The sequence below is a fragment of the Sinohyriopsis cumingii genome, chromosome 15 (genome assembly GCF_028554795.1).
Source record: "Sinohyriopsis cumingii isolate HCF-2022 chromosome 15, ASM2855479v2, whole genome shotgun sequence".
Lineage (NCBI taxonomy): Eukaryota > Metazoa > Mollusca > Bivalvia > Unionida > Unionidae > Sinohyriopsis > Sinohyriopsis cumingii.
Genome location: NC_142975.1, coordinates 121,618,603 through 121,637,170, shown reverse-complemented (window position 1 = coordinate 121,637,170; position 18,568 = coordinate 121,618,603). Strand labels below are relative to the sequence as shown.

Here is an 18,568-nt window from a genome sequence, read left to right as displayed (position 1 = left end):
GAAGGTAAGTACTGTGACAGGTACAGTAGCGGATAACTGATATGAAGGTAAGTATTATGACAGATACAGTATCAGACATGAAGGTAAGTTGTTGTTGTTTTAGGGTTTAACGCCATTTTTCAGCACACGATAGACTATACATGGCGGCCAGTATTAATGGTAGAGGAAGAACCCGGGAAAACCCCGGAAAGAACCACCGATCCATGAGAAGATACTGACAAGCTTTCTCACATACCCACATTAGCCGAATCCGAGAGTCGAACCCATGCAGAGGTGAGATGGCAGTGATCCGTAACGGAGAGCGCTTTAGACCATTCGGCCATTCGGTTCCCATGAAGGTATGTATTGTGACAGATACAGTATCATACATGAAGGTAAGTATTATGACAGATACAGTATTAAAAATGAAGGTAAGTAATATGACAGATGCAGTATCTGATACTAAGGTATGATAAAACTAAACTTTTGCAGAGTAATTTGCTTTGTCGACTTATAATGCTGACTGCACAGACATTACATTTGTGCAGATTAGTTCAGATAGCATACTGAACTTGACTTGTTCAAGACATCAGGCGGCTGATCATAAGTATACATTCATCAGTTTTCATCTTGCTTCTAGCGAGTTTTCAGAGGTCGTAATTTAGTATGCCGATGTTATTTGTCGAATTCGAACCTCATCTGGAACACTTACAGAATATCATTATATTTTTAATGCGATTTGTTGGAAAGAATGAGGCTTTCAAGAAGAGTGAATTATTCACGATTAGCCTTCTCACCATTAAATGTAGCGGCGCTATCAACATACAGCAAAGAACGTGCCTGTCAGGTCTAACATGGCATGCATTAAACAAATTTAAAATAAAAGAAAATTGCTCTGCTCTAATTGTTTGGGGCAAATTTAAATATACAATATCCAATCTATTTTGTTTTCGTTTGAAAAATGACAATATTTGTAATATCCATTATGAAACTCGGCATATTCCCCCCCCCCAAGCAAAAACAAACCACAATAAAAAACATTTAAAAAGGTACAAAAAAAAAACAAAACAATGATAATCAACAGAAGTTTGTCTCCTCCTTTTATAACAGCAAATTTAAAAATAAATAACTAACAATTACGCGAACAAGTACCAAAGAATATAAAGGATTCGCGAAGTCCGTACTGAACCTCAAATCAAGATGTCTTCCGGAATATGGTCCAGTTATTCAAAGGAAACGTTAATTTTAGTTCACAAGGGAACATATTTGTAGAGAGAATTTTATCTGCAGCATGGAATTTTACTGCTTCAATGCGCTCTTCACAGTGCCTTATATCACATGCACGTCGGCGCACTGGTAGAAATGAGCAGGCGCCTGGGGATTGTTCGGGTTGTAAGTAACCTGAAGAATGAAATTTCCCTTCATCATCGGGATCGTAACTGTCCTTTCGTACAGCGTCAAGGATGGTTCACCATTATCCATCACTGTGGCGAGGGTCGTCATTTGGCCCCCCTCCATACCAAAGGCGATCACGAAATTCCCCGGTGTGGACTTGATCCAGTGGTCAAGGTTCTTCTGGAAAACAACGGTGAAACTTTGTCCGCCTGTTAGTGTAACGCCAGCTGTATCCTTACTTCTCCCTCCACATGGAGCAGTCAGAAGAAGGCAATCTGCAGCTCCGGCTTTGTTGATTCCCATTTCGCTTCCTCTTTGGATCGGATTGATGAGACATAAATGAGCGCTGCAGGCGGCCACAAGGCAGAGCAGAGCGACATTATGAAACAATGACATGGCGGAACTTGAGCCTGTGTATAGAATGGGCGAAAGATTCACCGATGTCTTGGCGAGGAATAGACAGTTCCTTTTATACGCATTCAGTGGGAGATAAGGACCGTATGGTTTGATGTGAAAGTACATGGGAAATTTCCTCCATAATATGAAAGGAGTCAGATATAAAATGTGTTTCATAGATGGCAGATACCACGGGAAGCAAAGCAGACGTAAAGAACACAACACATTTCTCTGTGATAGAACTGACAGATTAGCTTCGACGTTCTAAAGTCTAGGTTCACAGATGAGTTGCACTAGCATCATATTGGTCGTGTGGACAGGCACACTGTCTTGAGGTACATAACTGTCACCAACCTTACGTGTTCTGATTTTCGACTCGAGCTACTGTTAACTTGGTAAAATGGTCTTAAATCAGTACAATATTTCCTTGGCATTGACCAAAAATATATACTACTTGAGAGACATGCTGAAATGTATACTACTTGCTCTCCCTCCCTCTCTGTTCTGTTCAAGCTCTTTATCAATGTTATGATCAAAAAAAAACCACCACATTAATATTGGGATTCTGGAAGAGAGTCTATTCTTCAACCTACATACAGCTGTCTCTCCTTGCTTGAGGTTACATACTGGCTGTATCTTTTTGCTTGAGGTTAACTACTTGCTGTATGTACTTACTTGAAGTTATATACTTGCTGTCTCTCCTTGCTTAAAGTTACATACTTGCAGTCTCTCCTTGCTTAAGGTTACATACTTGCAGTCTCTCCTTGCTTAAGGTTACATACTAGCTGTCTCTCCTTGCTTGAGGTTACCTACTGGCTGTATCTCTTTGCTTGAGGTTAACTACTTGCTGTATGTACTTACTTGAAGTTATATACTTGCTGTCTCTCCTTGCTTAAAGTTATATACTTGCTGTCTCTCCTTGCTTAAAGTTACATACTTGCAGTCTCTCCTTGCTTAAGGTTACATACTAGCTGTCTCTCCTTGCTGAGGTTACCTACTGGCTGTATCTCTTTGCTTGAGGTTACATAATGGCTGTCTTTCCTTGCTTGAGGTTACACACTAGCTGCATCTACTTGCTTGAAGTTACATACTTGTTGTCTCGCAGAGAAACCAAAGCAACATGTCGTCAGAACGGGACTCGAACACATACATACATACATACATGCAAGCACCACCGCTCTGGTGGCCTAGTGGTTAGATCGTCCGCCTCGGATGCGGGAGGTCGTGGGTTTGATCCCCGGCCGAGTCATACCAGAGACTTACAAAAATGGTACTAACAGTTGCCTTGCCTGGCGCTCAGCATTAAGAAGTTAGTGTTAGGACTGGTCGGCCTGGTGTCAGGATAATGTGACTGGGTGGTACATCATGCTACACGTCTGCGGCATGATGCCACAGTGTTAGACATCACTATAAACTGCCACATTGCAGACATCGTAGCGATATGACTGAAACATTGTTATAGCTACATTAAAGGATCAAAATCACATCACATCACATACATGCAAGCGTGCGTGAGCACGTACGTACATCCATCCATCCATCCATCCATCCATCCATCCATACATACGTGTGATTTGGATTTTTAACGTCGCTTTAGGTGGCGCTCACCAATTAATTTTAACTTTTGAGAGAGTGACGTAGGTAAGGTGAAGTTGTTTGCATTTGTAAGATGCACAATGGAGATAATGTTGGCATACCTCTATGTTACTTTTATGTAATGTGGCTGACATTTCTTTGGATACTGTACTTGTGGAAATTGTACATGATCTAAGCACACGGTACAACAAAATGGATGTTCCCCTGTGCTTGACAAATTAACCAGAATTAATCAAAAGTACACTAACTTTAGCAATTATTAAAATAGGGAAAACGAATTTTGCTGAAGTAGACAATAGCATTTACTGAAAGTGCAATGAACCAAGTACAAAATATCTGAAAAGTAAAAAAAGTTATCGGCTCTTTTTTCTACAAATTACCTCTGAAGTCCAGGAAGTGAAAATGACCATGCGGAGCTAGCAGTTCTTTTAAATGAGCACATCTTAAGTGAGCCCAATCTGTATACTCTAGAACCCATAGTACACACATCAATCATATATCAAAATAAAGGGAATTAAAAGTTCTTTTAACAGCACCTAAGATAAACAAAGTCTTTATTATATAGCCAGTATAACCAGTGAAGAAATCATGGGAAATTCTTTTTCCTTAAAATTCTAACCCTATGCAAAATACGAAACTGTAGAGCGCCACCTTAACAATGTTTCAGTCTTACCAATTCGATGTCTGCAATGCGGCAGTTTATAGTGATGACAGACATGTAGCATGATGTCCCACTCAGTTACATTATTGAGACACGAGGCCAACCAGTCCTAACACCAACCTCTTAATGCTGAGCGTCTAGTGAGGCAGCTGTTAATAGCATTTTTTAAATAAGTCTTTGGTATGACTCGGCCGGGGTTCGAACCTGCGACCTACCGCATTCGAGGCGGAGAGAGGACTATCAATGAATAAAGTGCCAGTCGGTTATCAGTCTAAATAAATGCACGAACGGGTTAACATATTTTTTTGCCGTTGATACATGTCTTTATTAAACGTGTAAACCTGGAACTTCCTTAAGAAATCTACAAAATAATGAACAAAGTCTCCGTCCTAAATAAAATACATCTGACTCCTTTCTGCAATATTTGCATAAAAGGTCATACGAAATGAGATTCTCCTATTTCCCGTAACGGATCAGTGTCATTGTCTACAACTGGTAAGACAATAAACTGTTAACGTAATGACATTGCAACATAGCAAGAGCATTATATATATATATATATATATATATATATATATATATATATATATATATATATATATATATATATAAATTATATAGAAACAGAGAGACAGAGAGGGGAGACTAATGCTATCGTCATATGTGGAGATTATCAAATCAGATCAGCCTTTCCTGAATAAAACCAAGTTGTTTCTCACAAAATGGTCTTTTCTGCACTTTTCGTCTCCTTTCTCATCATTCTCCTTAAATTTGTTGTCACTTCGTAAAACACGAGTATTTGACGCTATTGTAGGAATTTAACTGGACTAACCTAGGCGACACTTTGTATTTCTAATTGTGTTTATTTTTCCAGAATCACTGAATTACAGTTGGACGCCTGTATCTATATATAACTGGATTATGATTGGACACCTGTAGATGATATATTGCCATCATTCCAAATTAGTCTGCATATTATGGCTGTAGTGAAAAAGGTAGGAATATACAGACAGTAGCAGCACAGTCTGCATACTGTAAAACTTTCGGTTGTTCTTTTAGGTACTCTACGACACAGCAATACACGAAAGTCACGTCGTGCCAACGATTAAAGTGCCTTGTCCAGGGAAACGCTGTAGTAGCCGACCCAAGTTTAATGCAATAGTTACTGACCAAATAAGACCTCGAGGGGAATAGCCAGATTTTAGCGAGTAGTTTAACATAGTTTGTGCCAGTAGAACTCCTTCTTGGCTCGAACACATTTTCTTCGTCTCTTTTCTTAATGTACTTTGAAGTACATCAGTTTTGCTAGCATCGTATTTATAAACGTCATATTGATTGCTATAAAAGTTACAGCTCTATCTATATGCAATAGCTTAATTCTTCTCTTTGAATGTCTTTTTAAAAAAATTACATTGTAAAAAAAAGAGTGTACAATTAGGATAGCTTTTCCTAATGTAATCAAACCTTAAATTTTACATTGTGATTACTAAATTTAAATGTTTTATGCCATCATTTCTAACTTTAATGAAATATTTGCACACTAACTCTTAGATGTTCATGTTTTACATAACATATTTTGTTACTTGCTTGGTCTAATGATACACATGGCCAACTGTCATGCATAAATACCACGTTCAAGTCACACAAAAGTAATTTTTCTTCTTCAGTTTTTCACTTGACATGCTTTATTTTGCCATGAATTAGGACTGAGTTTTTCACCCAACACACACGATAAAATATGTCCGTTATTCACTCAGTAAATCTCTCTCTCTCTCTCTCTCTCTCTCACACACACACACACACACACACACACACATGACCTTACATGAAAGCTTATTTCAAATTAGAGTCGAATATAAAAAAATCCCAGCCATAGCGAATAAAAGGTAGAAATTTTACGATTCGTAAAAAAAGTGATTTAAAATGAGCACAAATTTAAGATTCGATTTTCATTTGAACTGAAAACAAATATAAGATTTCTTTCATCGCATGATCACAGATACTGATTTCATCGGATCAAACAGATACTGAATTTATCTGACCAAACATACTGATTTTATCTGACCAAACAGCGATTAGTGAAATGTCTTTATAATAGACTCTGACATCTCGGAAATATTCTTCTTTCCGTCTCTATATAAACTCGCCGATATCAGCATATGTTTATTTGCAAAACGTTAGGAGAATATCGAAAGAGATGCATCTTTTTACACAAAGTCTTCAGATGAGATGTTTTATAAACATTAACGACACATAAAGAGATGCATTTTATAACACAATGTCTTAGGATGAGATGTTGCATAAACATTAACGACACAGAAATAGATGCATTTTCTTACACAAGGTCTTAGGATGAGATGTATAAACATTAAAAACATAGAGAAAGAAAAGGATTTCATTGTATAATGTACTTGGATAGAATGTGGTATGAACACTAAGGACACAGAGGAAGAGGCAAGGTTGCATAACTTAATGTCAAAAGTTGGAATGTTGTACAAACTTTAAAGACAGAGAACGACTATGATTGTATTACATAATGTCATTGGATGAAATGTAAATTTTTTAGCGACATAGAAATCAAGATGGGTAGAATTACATAAAGTACTAGGATAGAACGCTATAAAAACATTAAAGATACAGGAAAGAAAATGGTTGTGCTAAATAGGATCCTAGGATGGAATGGTGTACAATCACACATCTAGCATTATGTTTTCAAATCTATCATGCAGAAAGCCCATGAAAGAGACCCATTATTATTATTATTATTATTATTATAGAAACAGGCCCTAGTTCCCTTTTAAAGTGTTTACAGGGATTTCCCGTCATGTAGATTGAATGTAAATGTACTGCCATTGCGAAAGGAATCGTGACTTGATTGACCGTGACAGATTATATTTTAAATTCTGTCTAAACTTGTCAGACGGCCGTTATCTCTTTCTTATCTATAGGAGAAGATATGAAGGCGCGTGTATGTATACAATACTGAATACTTTATTTTAAATAATTGGCGTAAGAAACATGGCATAATTGATAAAAATATGGAGGAATAAAAACAATTGAGAAAAAGCACCGAGGAACAGCAGCTACTGTAGACAAGTCAAGTAAATATGTACGCAGATCAGAACTTTTTAGGTGTTATTCAGGATCAGTTTGCAATATGTGTATGTGTGTGTACTTTGATAAAATTATATATATATATATATATATATATATATATATATATATATATATATATATATATATATATATATATATATATATATATATATATATATATATATATATATATATATATATCTGTTTGTAACAGCTGCCTCGCTTGGCGCTCAGCACTAAGAGGTTAGTGTTAGGACTGGTCGACCTGGTGTCCGGATAATGTGACTGGGTGGGACATCATGCTACATGTCTACAGCATGATGCCCCAGTGCTAGACATCACTATAAACTGCCACATTGCAGACATCGTAGCGATATGACTGAAAAATTGTTAAAGCTACGTTAAAAATCCAAATCACATCACATCACATCACATTCCTTCTCCGAGTCGCATGTCAATTTTGTCAACCAGCGTCACATAGTATATCATATACACTAGTGTGAACTTAGGAAACGAGGCCTCGCCGAGTTCCAGCCATCATATTATTATCCCGGAGGAGGATTTCCCGGTCTAGTCCACCGGAAAGGCTATCATGAGCTAAATAAACCGATCTTGCCCAATGTGTATATAGGTTCACGCGTTATTAATGTGAGATTACTCACATACAGTTATGATGGAATAGGATGTGAGAAAAGGACTCACCAAGCCGAGTCATTAGCACATATCTCAGCCATTGTGGTCCGGTGTTCCTACAACTGGGAAGATTTCATAGAATCCGTTTTAATAAGTTAGCTTAGTTTTTTATGAAGTGTAGTTCGGTTTTCTTACTGGTTGACCAATCAGTTGCAAGGTGGAAAACTAAAGTTGTGAATTAAACAGTACATTTAGTTTGTACTGAAATCTGTCTATGCTCAAAATGGAAATTTATTTAGTTTGCAATGAAATCTGTCTCTATGCTCAAAATGGAAATTTATTTAGCTTGCATTGAATCTCTCTATACTCAAAATGGAAATACAATATATTTAGTTTGCAATGAAATCTGTCTATGCTCAAAATGGAAATTTATTTAGTTTGCAATGAAATCTGTCTCTATACTCAAAATGGAAATTTATTTAGTTTGCAATGAAATCTGTCTCTATGCTCAAAGTGGAAATTTATTTAGTTTGCAATGAATCTGTCTCTATACTCAAAATGGAAATTTATTTAGTTTGCAATGAAATCTGTCTCTATGCTCGAAATGGAAATACATTTAGTTTGCACTGAAATCTGTCTCTATACTCAAAATGGAAATTTATTTAGTTTGCAATGAAATCTGTCTCTATACTCAAAATGGAAATTTATTTAGTTTGCAATGAAATCTGTCTCTATGCTCAAAATGGAAATTTATTTAGCTTGCATTGAATCTCTCTATACTCAAAATGGAAATACAATATATTTAGTTTGCAATGAAATCTGTCTATGCTCAAAATGGAAATTTATTTAGTTTGCAATGAAATCTCTCTATACTCAAAATGGAAATATATTTAGCTTGCATTGAATCTGTCTCTATGCTCAAAATGGAAATACAATATATTTAGTTTGCATTGAAATCTGTCTCATACCCAAAATGGAAATTTATTTAGTTTGCATTAAAATCTGTCTCTATGCTCGAAATGGAAATACATTTAGTTTGCATTGAAATCTGTCTCTATACTGAGAATGGAAATACATTTAGCTTCCACTGAAATCTGTCACTATGTCCGAAATGGAAATACATTAAGTTTGCATTGAAACCTGTCTCTACGCAGAAAATGGAAACTTATTTTGTTTGCCTTGAAATTTGTCTCTATGCAGAAAATGAAAATACATTTAGTTTGCATTGAAATCTGTCTCTGTACTCCAAATGGAAACATTTATTTTTCACTGAAATCTATCACTATGCTTAAAATGGAAATGCATTTAATTTGCAATGAAATCCATCTCCATGCTCCAGATGGAAACGTATTTATGTTTCAATGAAAACTGTCTTTATGCTCAAAATCGAAATTTATTTAATTTGCATTGAAATCTGTCTCTATGCTCGAAATGGTAATTGTTCAATGCTAATTTTTTGTGCACATATAAAATATGCAATGTTTTAGTTATCCAAGATAAACATTACTTCAAAACCACGAAGAGATGTTAAGGTGGAAACTTTTGACTCACTCTCAGTTTCATAGCCATTATCTAAAACACAGCTAACTTCGCCCAACTGTTATAAAACCGCTCTTGCATGTCACACCCAACTTTTGTAAGACCGCTCTTGCATGTCACACCCAACTGTTGTAAAACCGCTCTTGCATGTCACACCCAACTGTTGTAAAGCTGCTCTTGCATGTCAAGCTTACCAGGCAATCAACTGTACACAACAGTAGTAAACCATCTCTCGCGTATCTTGCTTACTAAGTAATCAGCCATACTAAACAGTAGTAACTAATCTCGTACCTGGTTTACTAGGCAATCAACGGTACCCAACAGTAGTAAATCTCTCTCGTATCTTGCTTACTAGACAATTAACGGTACTCAACAACAGTAAATCTCTCCCGTATCTCGCTTACTTGACAATCAAACAGTAGTATGTCATCGCTCGTGTATATTGCTTACCATGCAATCAACCGTACCCAACAGTAGCAAACTCTCTCTTATCTTGCTTTCTATGCAATTAACCGTACCCAGCAGTAGTAACCATCTCTCGCGTGTCTTGCTTGTCCAGGCAATCAACCGTATCCAAATGTAGTAAACCATCTATAGAGTCTAGCATAGCCATCATAATCTACGGGAAATGTTTATTTAACTATTTCCGACAGTGTTGTAAGTCGTAACATTCAAACAGGACTTCTTCTATTATGCGTTTGAACCGATCACTGACTAAAAAATAACCAGTGGTTTGAATGAATATACTTTAATCCCGGTGTCTTACAGTATTATTTATATCAGCGGTCACCTCTATATACAGGTTATACTCAAACCTTCCATTTCCCCATCTCTGGACCAATTTTCCTCTGAACTTTTTTCCGCGAACTTGAAGCTACATACAGCAGTGGAAAAACCGATTTAAAAAAAAAGAATAATTTAGACTGGAATCTTATTAGAGAAGTTATAGGATCATTTTCTCTGGGGTACACATAACAGTTCCAAACTAGAGTTCCAATTTTTCCTGATTCAGTTGTCCTCAATACTTATTCTAGTAGTCCAAACATTCTAGATCACAGAGTCCTAAATACGGAGTTCATATCAAGATGCTTCAAAAAAAGGATCGTATAGTCCATTGTATAGCCATAAACGGACTTGAAAGGTAATTTCTATTAACTTCTATGGACTGAGCACACGATTGTTTAAAATACACCCGACGTATTTAGCATAAACCTTTCCTGTTTGTTCAAGCAGTCCCATGACAAAAAAATATCAAAGACGGATTGAAATGAAAGTACATCAAAAAGGTTTTCGCGTTGTGCAAAGTGTTGAAAAAACCAGCCCTTACCGTATTGGCTTCTTATGGTCCTACCTAATTTCCGATTAAAAGACTGATTCTCCGGCATTTTAGCTCAGTCTCACGGTCTTCGGATTTGTGCAAAAATACCCGGAATTTAGGTTCCGAAACTGTGAATAATCATTTGGGCGTATATTACACATTAGATTACACATTAGATTGACGATCGAGTTCGTGAGCATTTAGCTGAAAGCAGGAAAGCTAAACATGGCGTGAGTTTATTATATGTTTGATTGGATTAACCATTTCCATCAACTAATCCGCACCCCAGATAGATGTTTGTAGGTGATTTTGGATTTCTTTTTTATAGATCATTTTCAAATACTATTTTTAGCTGGCCAAACCTATCCCATAGCCGCATCCGGTACGGTCATGCGCCTTTGACGCAGGGCAACTCGAGTGACCTACACTTCTTACATGAATAGAACATTTGTCATTACAGATCGCCGCAGATAGTAGTATCCAATAATATGTCAGCCCACAAGTATAACAGTTGAACTGTACGTTTTCATCAAGCATTTTTAACAATAAATGAGTATTTATTGTTTTATGTTACTGCATCGTGACTCTCATCTTAACCCCCCCCCCCCCCCCTTATGACTGCATGGTAATGAATACTCCGAGAATAAACACGTTAGCAGTCAACAATGAACAACAAAGGCGGCACATCACATATTAAGCAGATACATCAACTCGTGTGAACTCGTGTGGCTTCTTGGATTGGGTATGGGATCTGATTACGCTGGTATTGATAATGCTGTGTTCACCTGTATGCATCCATCCACTATGAAATTAATTATATGCAACAAAGAGATCTGTAAGTCCTCATAATTTCTCGAGGATATAGTCTTGAAGAGTCATCTAAATACACGTAGATTTATACAAATTGTAACTCTGGTCACATAGAAAAATCGTCCACTCACCCCTTTCCTTTCAGAAATGGATCATCCAACTTTGCAAGTCCTACCCAGGACCGCGGACAGGGTAGGACAAATTACGAGGGACCACAACGGTAAGGGGGTCCACCGTTGTGATTCATTGGGGCCTAATGGATAATTTTTCCATAGGCCCACAAATCCTTTCCGCTGTTCTGGTCCTCTCTGATGTTATTTGTGCTCATATCTACTTTTCTCTTTTAGGCAGATTACTAAACTATCCACTCACGATTTTTAAACACACTATTTCTGTGAAGGGTGTACAAATGTCAAATCTTTACAAATTTGTTTGAAACTTTCTTGACGAACATACACTATGTTAATGACAATCGCTTAAAAGTTGCCCTACGTTAAATATTGGAGTGCAAAAGTCCAGATTTGACTTCCTGAAAAAGGTATATACAAGCCTACCAAATCTCAGGATAAAAGCCAGATACGACATAAAAATCTCCGGATTTCTGACCAGAAAGTTCTGGCAGGCTTGTATGACGTACCCATATAAACCATCCTTTCTCCCGATTCCGATTGAAAAGCTTGGTCTCAACTTTTTCCAAGGTCCATAAGCTTAACCTTGAGTACAGAATGTCCAGATACGGATTCAAACTAAAAAAATGTATACAGGGTTTCTGATTGGCCAAATTGTTCCGATGATAGAATATCTTTGTACAGGGTTTATGATTGACCAGATTTTTCCGATGATAGATTATCTTTTTACTGGGTTTCTGATTGGCCAGATTGTTCCGATGATTATCTTTGTACAGGGTTTCTGATTGGCCAGATTGTTCCGATGATTATCTTTGTACAGGGTCTCTGATGGACCAAATTCTTCCGATGATAGATTATCTTTGTAAGGCATTGTGTATAAGCCTCCCATTATAGACTTCGAATTTGTCTCATCTCACACCAAGTATTCGTCAAAAAATGCATTCTATACGTACAATAGGATTCCATATTATCAAAAGCCAAATCAAAGCTAAAAACAGAAAATATATTTTATGTAATGGACCAATGGTTTATATGTATGTGGACGTTCCGTGTTTGTCAATTAGCCTGAACTATTTATTACATATATAGTATCCTTTTTCTTGGAAACCGCTCGACTAAAATAATCAAAGATTTATTAAGTTACAAAATATCGACATGTAATTTGAATCAATTCACTGTAAGCATTGGGACTCATGGGACCCTCCTTTTCCTCCGATTCCACTCGAATTTAATGTTAGTTTACTATGGGGTCTACGTCGATGTCTAATTACAAAACAGCAAGCATGGTTTAAAATGTAAATCTCAAAGAAGAAAAACTTCTTTGCCCATGCTATACACGTAATAGGTAATCTTTATGCAGGTAATAGTTAATCTTTATGTAGGTAATATGTAATTTTTATACACGTAATAGGTACCTTTCATACAGGTACTATGTAATCTTTATACAGATAATATATATTCTTTATATGGATACTATGTAATCTTTGTACGGGTAATTGGTAATCTTCATGCACGTAATGGATAATCTTTATACAGGTTATAGGTAATCTTTATGCACGTAATAGGTACTCCTTATACAGGTGATAGGTAATCTTTATACAGGTAATATGTACTCTTTCTACATGTGAAAGTGATATACGTAATAGGTACAGGTAATAGGTAATCTTTATACTGGTAATTGGTAATAGTTATAGAGTAATATGTACTATGTATGCACGTAATACATAACCCTTTCATATTTTGCCTGCTATTTTGCTGTATCGCTCGAAAAGTAAAAAAGAAACCTTAAACACGGTTGCAAGTCAAAATATTTTAAGAACGGGCTATTATTATCCATAGGTATACGTACAAAGTATGTCGCTTTCAGAAACCAGAATAAAATCCAGCATAGCTTGTGTCAAGGGGTGTATATTTTTCCATGATAACTGAGGTTTACACAACCTTAACTTATACTAAATTCAGTCCCGAATATAAACGTAATACAACTATAAATAAATATATATTAATGTAATACAGATTCTTCTTTCCTGCAAGAACAAAATAATGTTGACTTTCCATTTTTGGATCCAAACGTTGAAGTCACAATTACAATTTCACTTCTCAAAGTATTGACATTCTCTTTTAATAATTGATTATGAAATAAAACGTGCTATTCCCTATTCCGTCCATAATAAAACGTGCTGCTCCCTATTCGGTCTATAATATAACGTGCTGTTCCCTATTGGCTGCATAACAGAGCGTGCTATTTCATATTCGCTGCATAATAGAACGTGCTATTTGGCCCATAATAAAACGCGCTTGTCATATATATATATATATATATATATATATATATATATATATATATATATATATATATATATATATATATATATATATATATATATATATATGTATGTATGTATGTATATATATATGTATGTATGTATGTATGTATGTATGTGACGACAAATACTCATCCTGTCACATCATTATTGCAAACATTTTTGCTTCAAACCACGAAAGACGTCTTTTCTATTTTTGTCTGTCACCAAACCCGTGGCATCTCATTTAAATCATATTTACACAGCTATCCGTTGTAAAATCTGTCTTATTTTTCTTTTCAAGAAAGAATTAAATAACTATACACATATCATTCGTTGTTATGCTACATAACATAAGATAACAACAATCACACCAACAACTCTCCCAAAGTGATATCAAAGTAGGGAAAGATAGAAGAAAAGCGAGTAAGAGAAAGTCAAATATACGATAAAGAAAGTATTTTCGAATGGCCTTTCCAGTTTGAAGCTAAAACGTTCCAAATTTTGTAAAAGTAGCATCGCAATCAGCACACATAAAGGAAAGTACCTGTCTCGTGTATGATACAATTCACTGAAGAGATTGTTATGGAAATTACCCTGACAGTATTTTGAGTAACATTTATATGAGTAATATACAACGGGTTTTTTTTGTGTGTGAAATAATAATATTTCTAATATCGAGTATGGAACACGGGGTATTGGTTTCCAACAAGACAAAATCAAAAACAACGCTTTAGAACTAACGGAAGTTTGTTTCGTTCTTTTCTCACAGAAAATTTTAAATTGAATAATTAACAAATATAAGAACATGTCATAAAGAATATAAAGTATTCACAAAATCAGCAATGAATCTGATACCAAGCTTTCCTTAGGAATATGTTCCAATTAATCACAAAGAACGCTTACTTTAGTTCACAAATGAACAAGTTCGTAGAGAGAATTTCGTTCTGTTGAAGAGTGACGTTTTGCTTATTCAATGCACTACACGATACTCGTTACATGACATGGACGTCAGCGCACTGGTAGAAATGTGAGGGAGCCTGGGGGTTGTTAGGGTTGTAGGTCACTTGAAGGATGAAATTTCCCTTCATCATCGGGATTGTTATTTCCTGCTGGTACAACGTCAGTGATGGCTCCCCATGATCTGGCAATGTGGCAAGTGATATCAGTTGTCCCCCCTCCATGCCAAAGGAGATCACAAAGTTTCCCGGTGTGGCCTTGGTCCAATGGTCAAGGTTCTTCTGGAAAACTACGGTGTAACTTTGTCCTCCTGTCAATGTTATGCCAGTCCCTTTCATTCTCCCTCCACATGGAGCAGTCAGAAGAAGGCAATCTGCAGCTCCGGCTTTGTTGATTCCGGTTTCGCTTCCTCTTTGCATCGGATTGAGGAGGCATAGATGGGCGCTGCAGGCGGCCACAAGGCAGAGCAGAGCGACAGTATGAAACAATGACATGGCGGAGAGAAGGCCTGTGTTTAGCAAGGATGAGATTCACTTGTGTCTTTGTGAAGTAAAGACAGTTCCTTATATACTCATCCAGTTGGAGATAAAGACCGTATAGTTCAATGCGAAGGTACATGCCACATGCTTTCTATAATATCAAAAGAGGCATAGTAAACAAGTTTTAAAGATGTCAGATACCACAGTTTGAAATCATGGTTTAAGTACAGCAGACGAGAAAGAAACCAATAGTCCTTTCCATGCGAGAGAGAGCCAGTTAGCATCTCGTTGCTAGGTTCACGGATGGGTTGCACTCACATCATCTGGTCGCGTGTACAGACACGCTGAATTGAGGAACATGTCTGTTTCGAAACCTTGCATGTCCTGATTTTCGACTCGATCTATCCGTTGTTTTCACGTGACGTCACAAAACGTGTGTACTTCCATATCCGCCGTTTTGAGCCCCTAGCCCCTCAAATCGGCATATAATAACATTGTTCTTCCCGCATAATTACGAAGGCACGTCTCATTTTGTGCGTAAGAATATAATACATCACATTCTGTTCTGCATGTCAAACGCACGAGACAGAATGCGTGACTTTTCTACTTGTTTTCTTCAAGTAAAACGTTTAAATTTCAAGAATCTTTGTTATTCTTTCATAAGCAAAAAGATCGATTGATAAACAAACGTATAAACTAATGGATACACAAACAAGCAGAAACATGTAATAATTTTTAATTTTCATGGGATGAAATCAATCATTTGGTTATCTTTCAAGTTAAAAAGCTAATTGTTAATATATAATTTAATATTTCTAAAAGCATTTCAGGAATACTTCGTTTTGACATTCGACACAGTCATGTTCCGTTTTGCATGTGTTTCGTTTGAATACAGTGAAGATGTAACGTCTTTTTGAACGGTTATCACTTTTATTCAGTATCATCCTACGTCGATCATTTCCACAACAAATACAATATTTGACCAGTCTAATTAAACTGGTTTGTCAACCGTCTTTGGTACAAACACCTGGTGTCGCGAAAAGTATTTGTACATAAAAGTTCTGGCATAAAACACATGCTGTAAAATTTTAATTCATAACTGATATTGTATCCCGAAATTCATTGTCCGGAAATACTCTTTCAAGGTGACAAGCTTAGGGATATGATACGACACACTTTTTAAAAATGTAAATATTGCCTGTTTGTAAAATAAGAATGCATCTCTATTTGATAGCAATATACATGATTACGGTTCAGCTTCACTATTATGTCTTTCGATAAAAGCAAGGGAACTTCTAGCCTTAGTTTTATTTTCGTTCTATAAGGCACTTAATTTCAAGTTTAATCTATGTATTGTTTCAATGAAGTAAATGTCCTTATCGACAGTTAAATCAGATTATTATCTTAAATATACATGATGACTAATGTTAACAAAGGTTTGTTAGGGACTCGTAATGGCGGCGAAAGTGTGATCGCATTGCATTGTGGGTATTTGCGTACTCAATCGTGACGTCGATGAAAACAACCCATTGAAAGTCTGGTAAAGCGGTCTTAAGTTAGTACAAGATACATGCTGAGATATAGACTGCTTGCTCTTCCCCTCAGTTCTCTTCGAGTTGGTTTTAAATATGCATTCATACCTGTTTATAGATAAAGATGTTAACTAATTATTTATCAAAACGTGTAAAGTTTCTAATATGAAGTTCGAACCTCGCTAGGTATGTACATCTTCTGCGTGTGAACGGAATTACCTTTCCTGAATTTGTGCAGGTGAATCGATTCAGTGAATTATATAGACCCATTACGTGTATCGTTTTCTCATAACGTATTTATGGCATTATGTAACTATATGACACGTACGACAAAGATAATCATGACGATGATGCAGACGACGAAGATGATGATTATGCTAATGAGTAAAATTATCAAGATATTTTTTATTTGATTTGTAACCAAAAGGCCTAAGCAAATGTTTAAACAGGAGCCATCTAAGTTTTTGTCATTATGTTGTTGTTGTTGTAGGGTGTAACGCCATTTTCAGCACAAGATAGGCTATACATGGCAGCCAGTATAAATGGAGAAGGAAGAACCCGGGAAAACCCCGGAAAGAACCACCGACCCGACGAAAAGCTACTGGCAAGCTTTCTCACATACCCACATTGGCCGAATCCGAGACTCGAACCTACGCAGACAGAGGTGAGATGGCAGTGATACGTAACGGTGAGCGCTTTAGAACACTGCCATTTGGGGTCCCCCTGTCATTTTGTAAATGTTAAATTAAAAATAAATAAATATGAACCATTGAACTGCTTTTATATATTCAATTTCAAAGGCTACATCTGACCTTATAGTTGCGGAAAATGATTGTATGCAATGAGGGGGTGGGGAGTGAGAGAGATTGACAATAGGCTTTTTATAGGGTGTTTTAATTGCCAATTAACTCAGAAAAGACATTTAACGGGCTAAAATATTCTTGCAGTCGAACAGTGTTTTAATAAAAAAAGTAAACATGGAATTTCCCTTAGAAGATTAAAAACTAAAATCATTGTTCCGTCCTAAAAAATATTATTTGTTTTACTGCTTCAAAAGTTTAAAGAAAAAACACGTTTGCTATTATGTATGCTTTATGTGAGGATGTGCGTGAGAGAAAGGATCCTGGCAGCCTGGGTTGCGATTAAAACTTTTAACAAATACTCTTTAGTGGCCACTATCGTCAGACGATGACTAGCTCCAAACCTTTACAATCAACCAGTTTCTCACGTAAGACTATGACGAACTCCAGTCAGTCATTTCTAATTAAAACGATGTAGTTTTTACACAAAATGGCCTGTTCTGCAATGTCTTCTACCTTGTCATCTCCAATGACGTCTTTATTTTTCGTGTCTGTTTCCCGTTTCTTTCTCTTCGAAGTACACTTCCAAATGACAGATATACCATTTCAGAATCTTATTTTTACTGGAATAAATGACCGGTATACCATTCCACTATCTTACTGTTACTAGAATAAATGACCGGTATACCATTCCAGTATCTTATTGATACTCGACTAAACATGAGGTGTATGTCGTAAATTTGCATTATTGTGGATAAAATTAACAGAATGGTTGCAAGGAATGTATGGTGGTATTCGCTTTTGGTCAAGTGTCGCTGGGTGATCACTTGGATGGAAAAGCCTGTTCATAGGTTGAGAATTAAAACATGTTCGGTCATTTCTTTGTTCAAAGAGGAATTTTAAAGTCAGGCATATTGGTCCACTGTCAGTTTAGTAGGTTAGT

The 18,568-nt window shown here is 36.4% G+C and overlaps 2 protein-coding genes across 2 annotated transcripts; both read right to left on the bottom strand.

The window, feature by feature from the left end:
- Positions 1-1,084: 1,084 nt before the first annotated feature.
- Positions 1,085-1,800, bottom strand: LOC149782627 (uncharacterized). Its single transcript, XM_089934898.1, has one exon. The coding sequence runs from the start codon at positions 1,768-1,770 to the stop codon at positions 1,309-1,311; it is 462 nt and encodes a 153-aa protein (XP_089791024.1). The 5' UTR covers positions 1,771-1,800; the 3' UTR covers positions 1,085-1,308.
- A 12,799-nt stretch (positions 1,801-14,599) lies between these two features.
- LOC149782626 (uncharacterized) lies at positions 14,600-15,367 on the bottom strand. Its single transcript, XM_089934897.1, has one exon. The coding sequence runs from the start codon at positions 15,306-15,308 to the stop codon at positions 14,850-14,852; it is 459 nt and encodes a 152-aa protein (XP_089791023.1). The 5' UTR covers positions 15,309-15,367; the 3' UTR covers positions 14,600-14,849.
- Positions 15,368-18,568: the final 3,201 nt, after the last annotated feature.

Bases quoted from the DNA above. Each gene is read 5' to 3' on its own strand.
- LOC149782627 (XM_089934898.1), bottom strand. From the start codon at position 1,770: ATGTCATTGTTTCATAATGTCGCTCTGCTCTGCCTTGTGGCCGCCTGC.
- LOC149782626 (XM_089934897.1), bottom strand. From the start codon at position 15,308: ATGTCATTGTTTCATACTGTCGCTCTGCTCTGCCTTGTGGCCGCCTGC.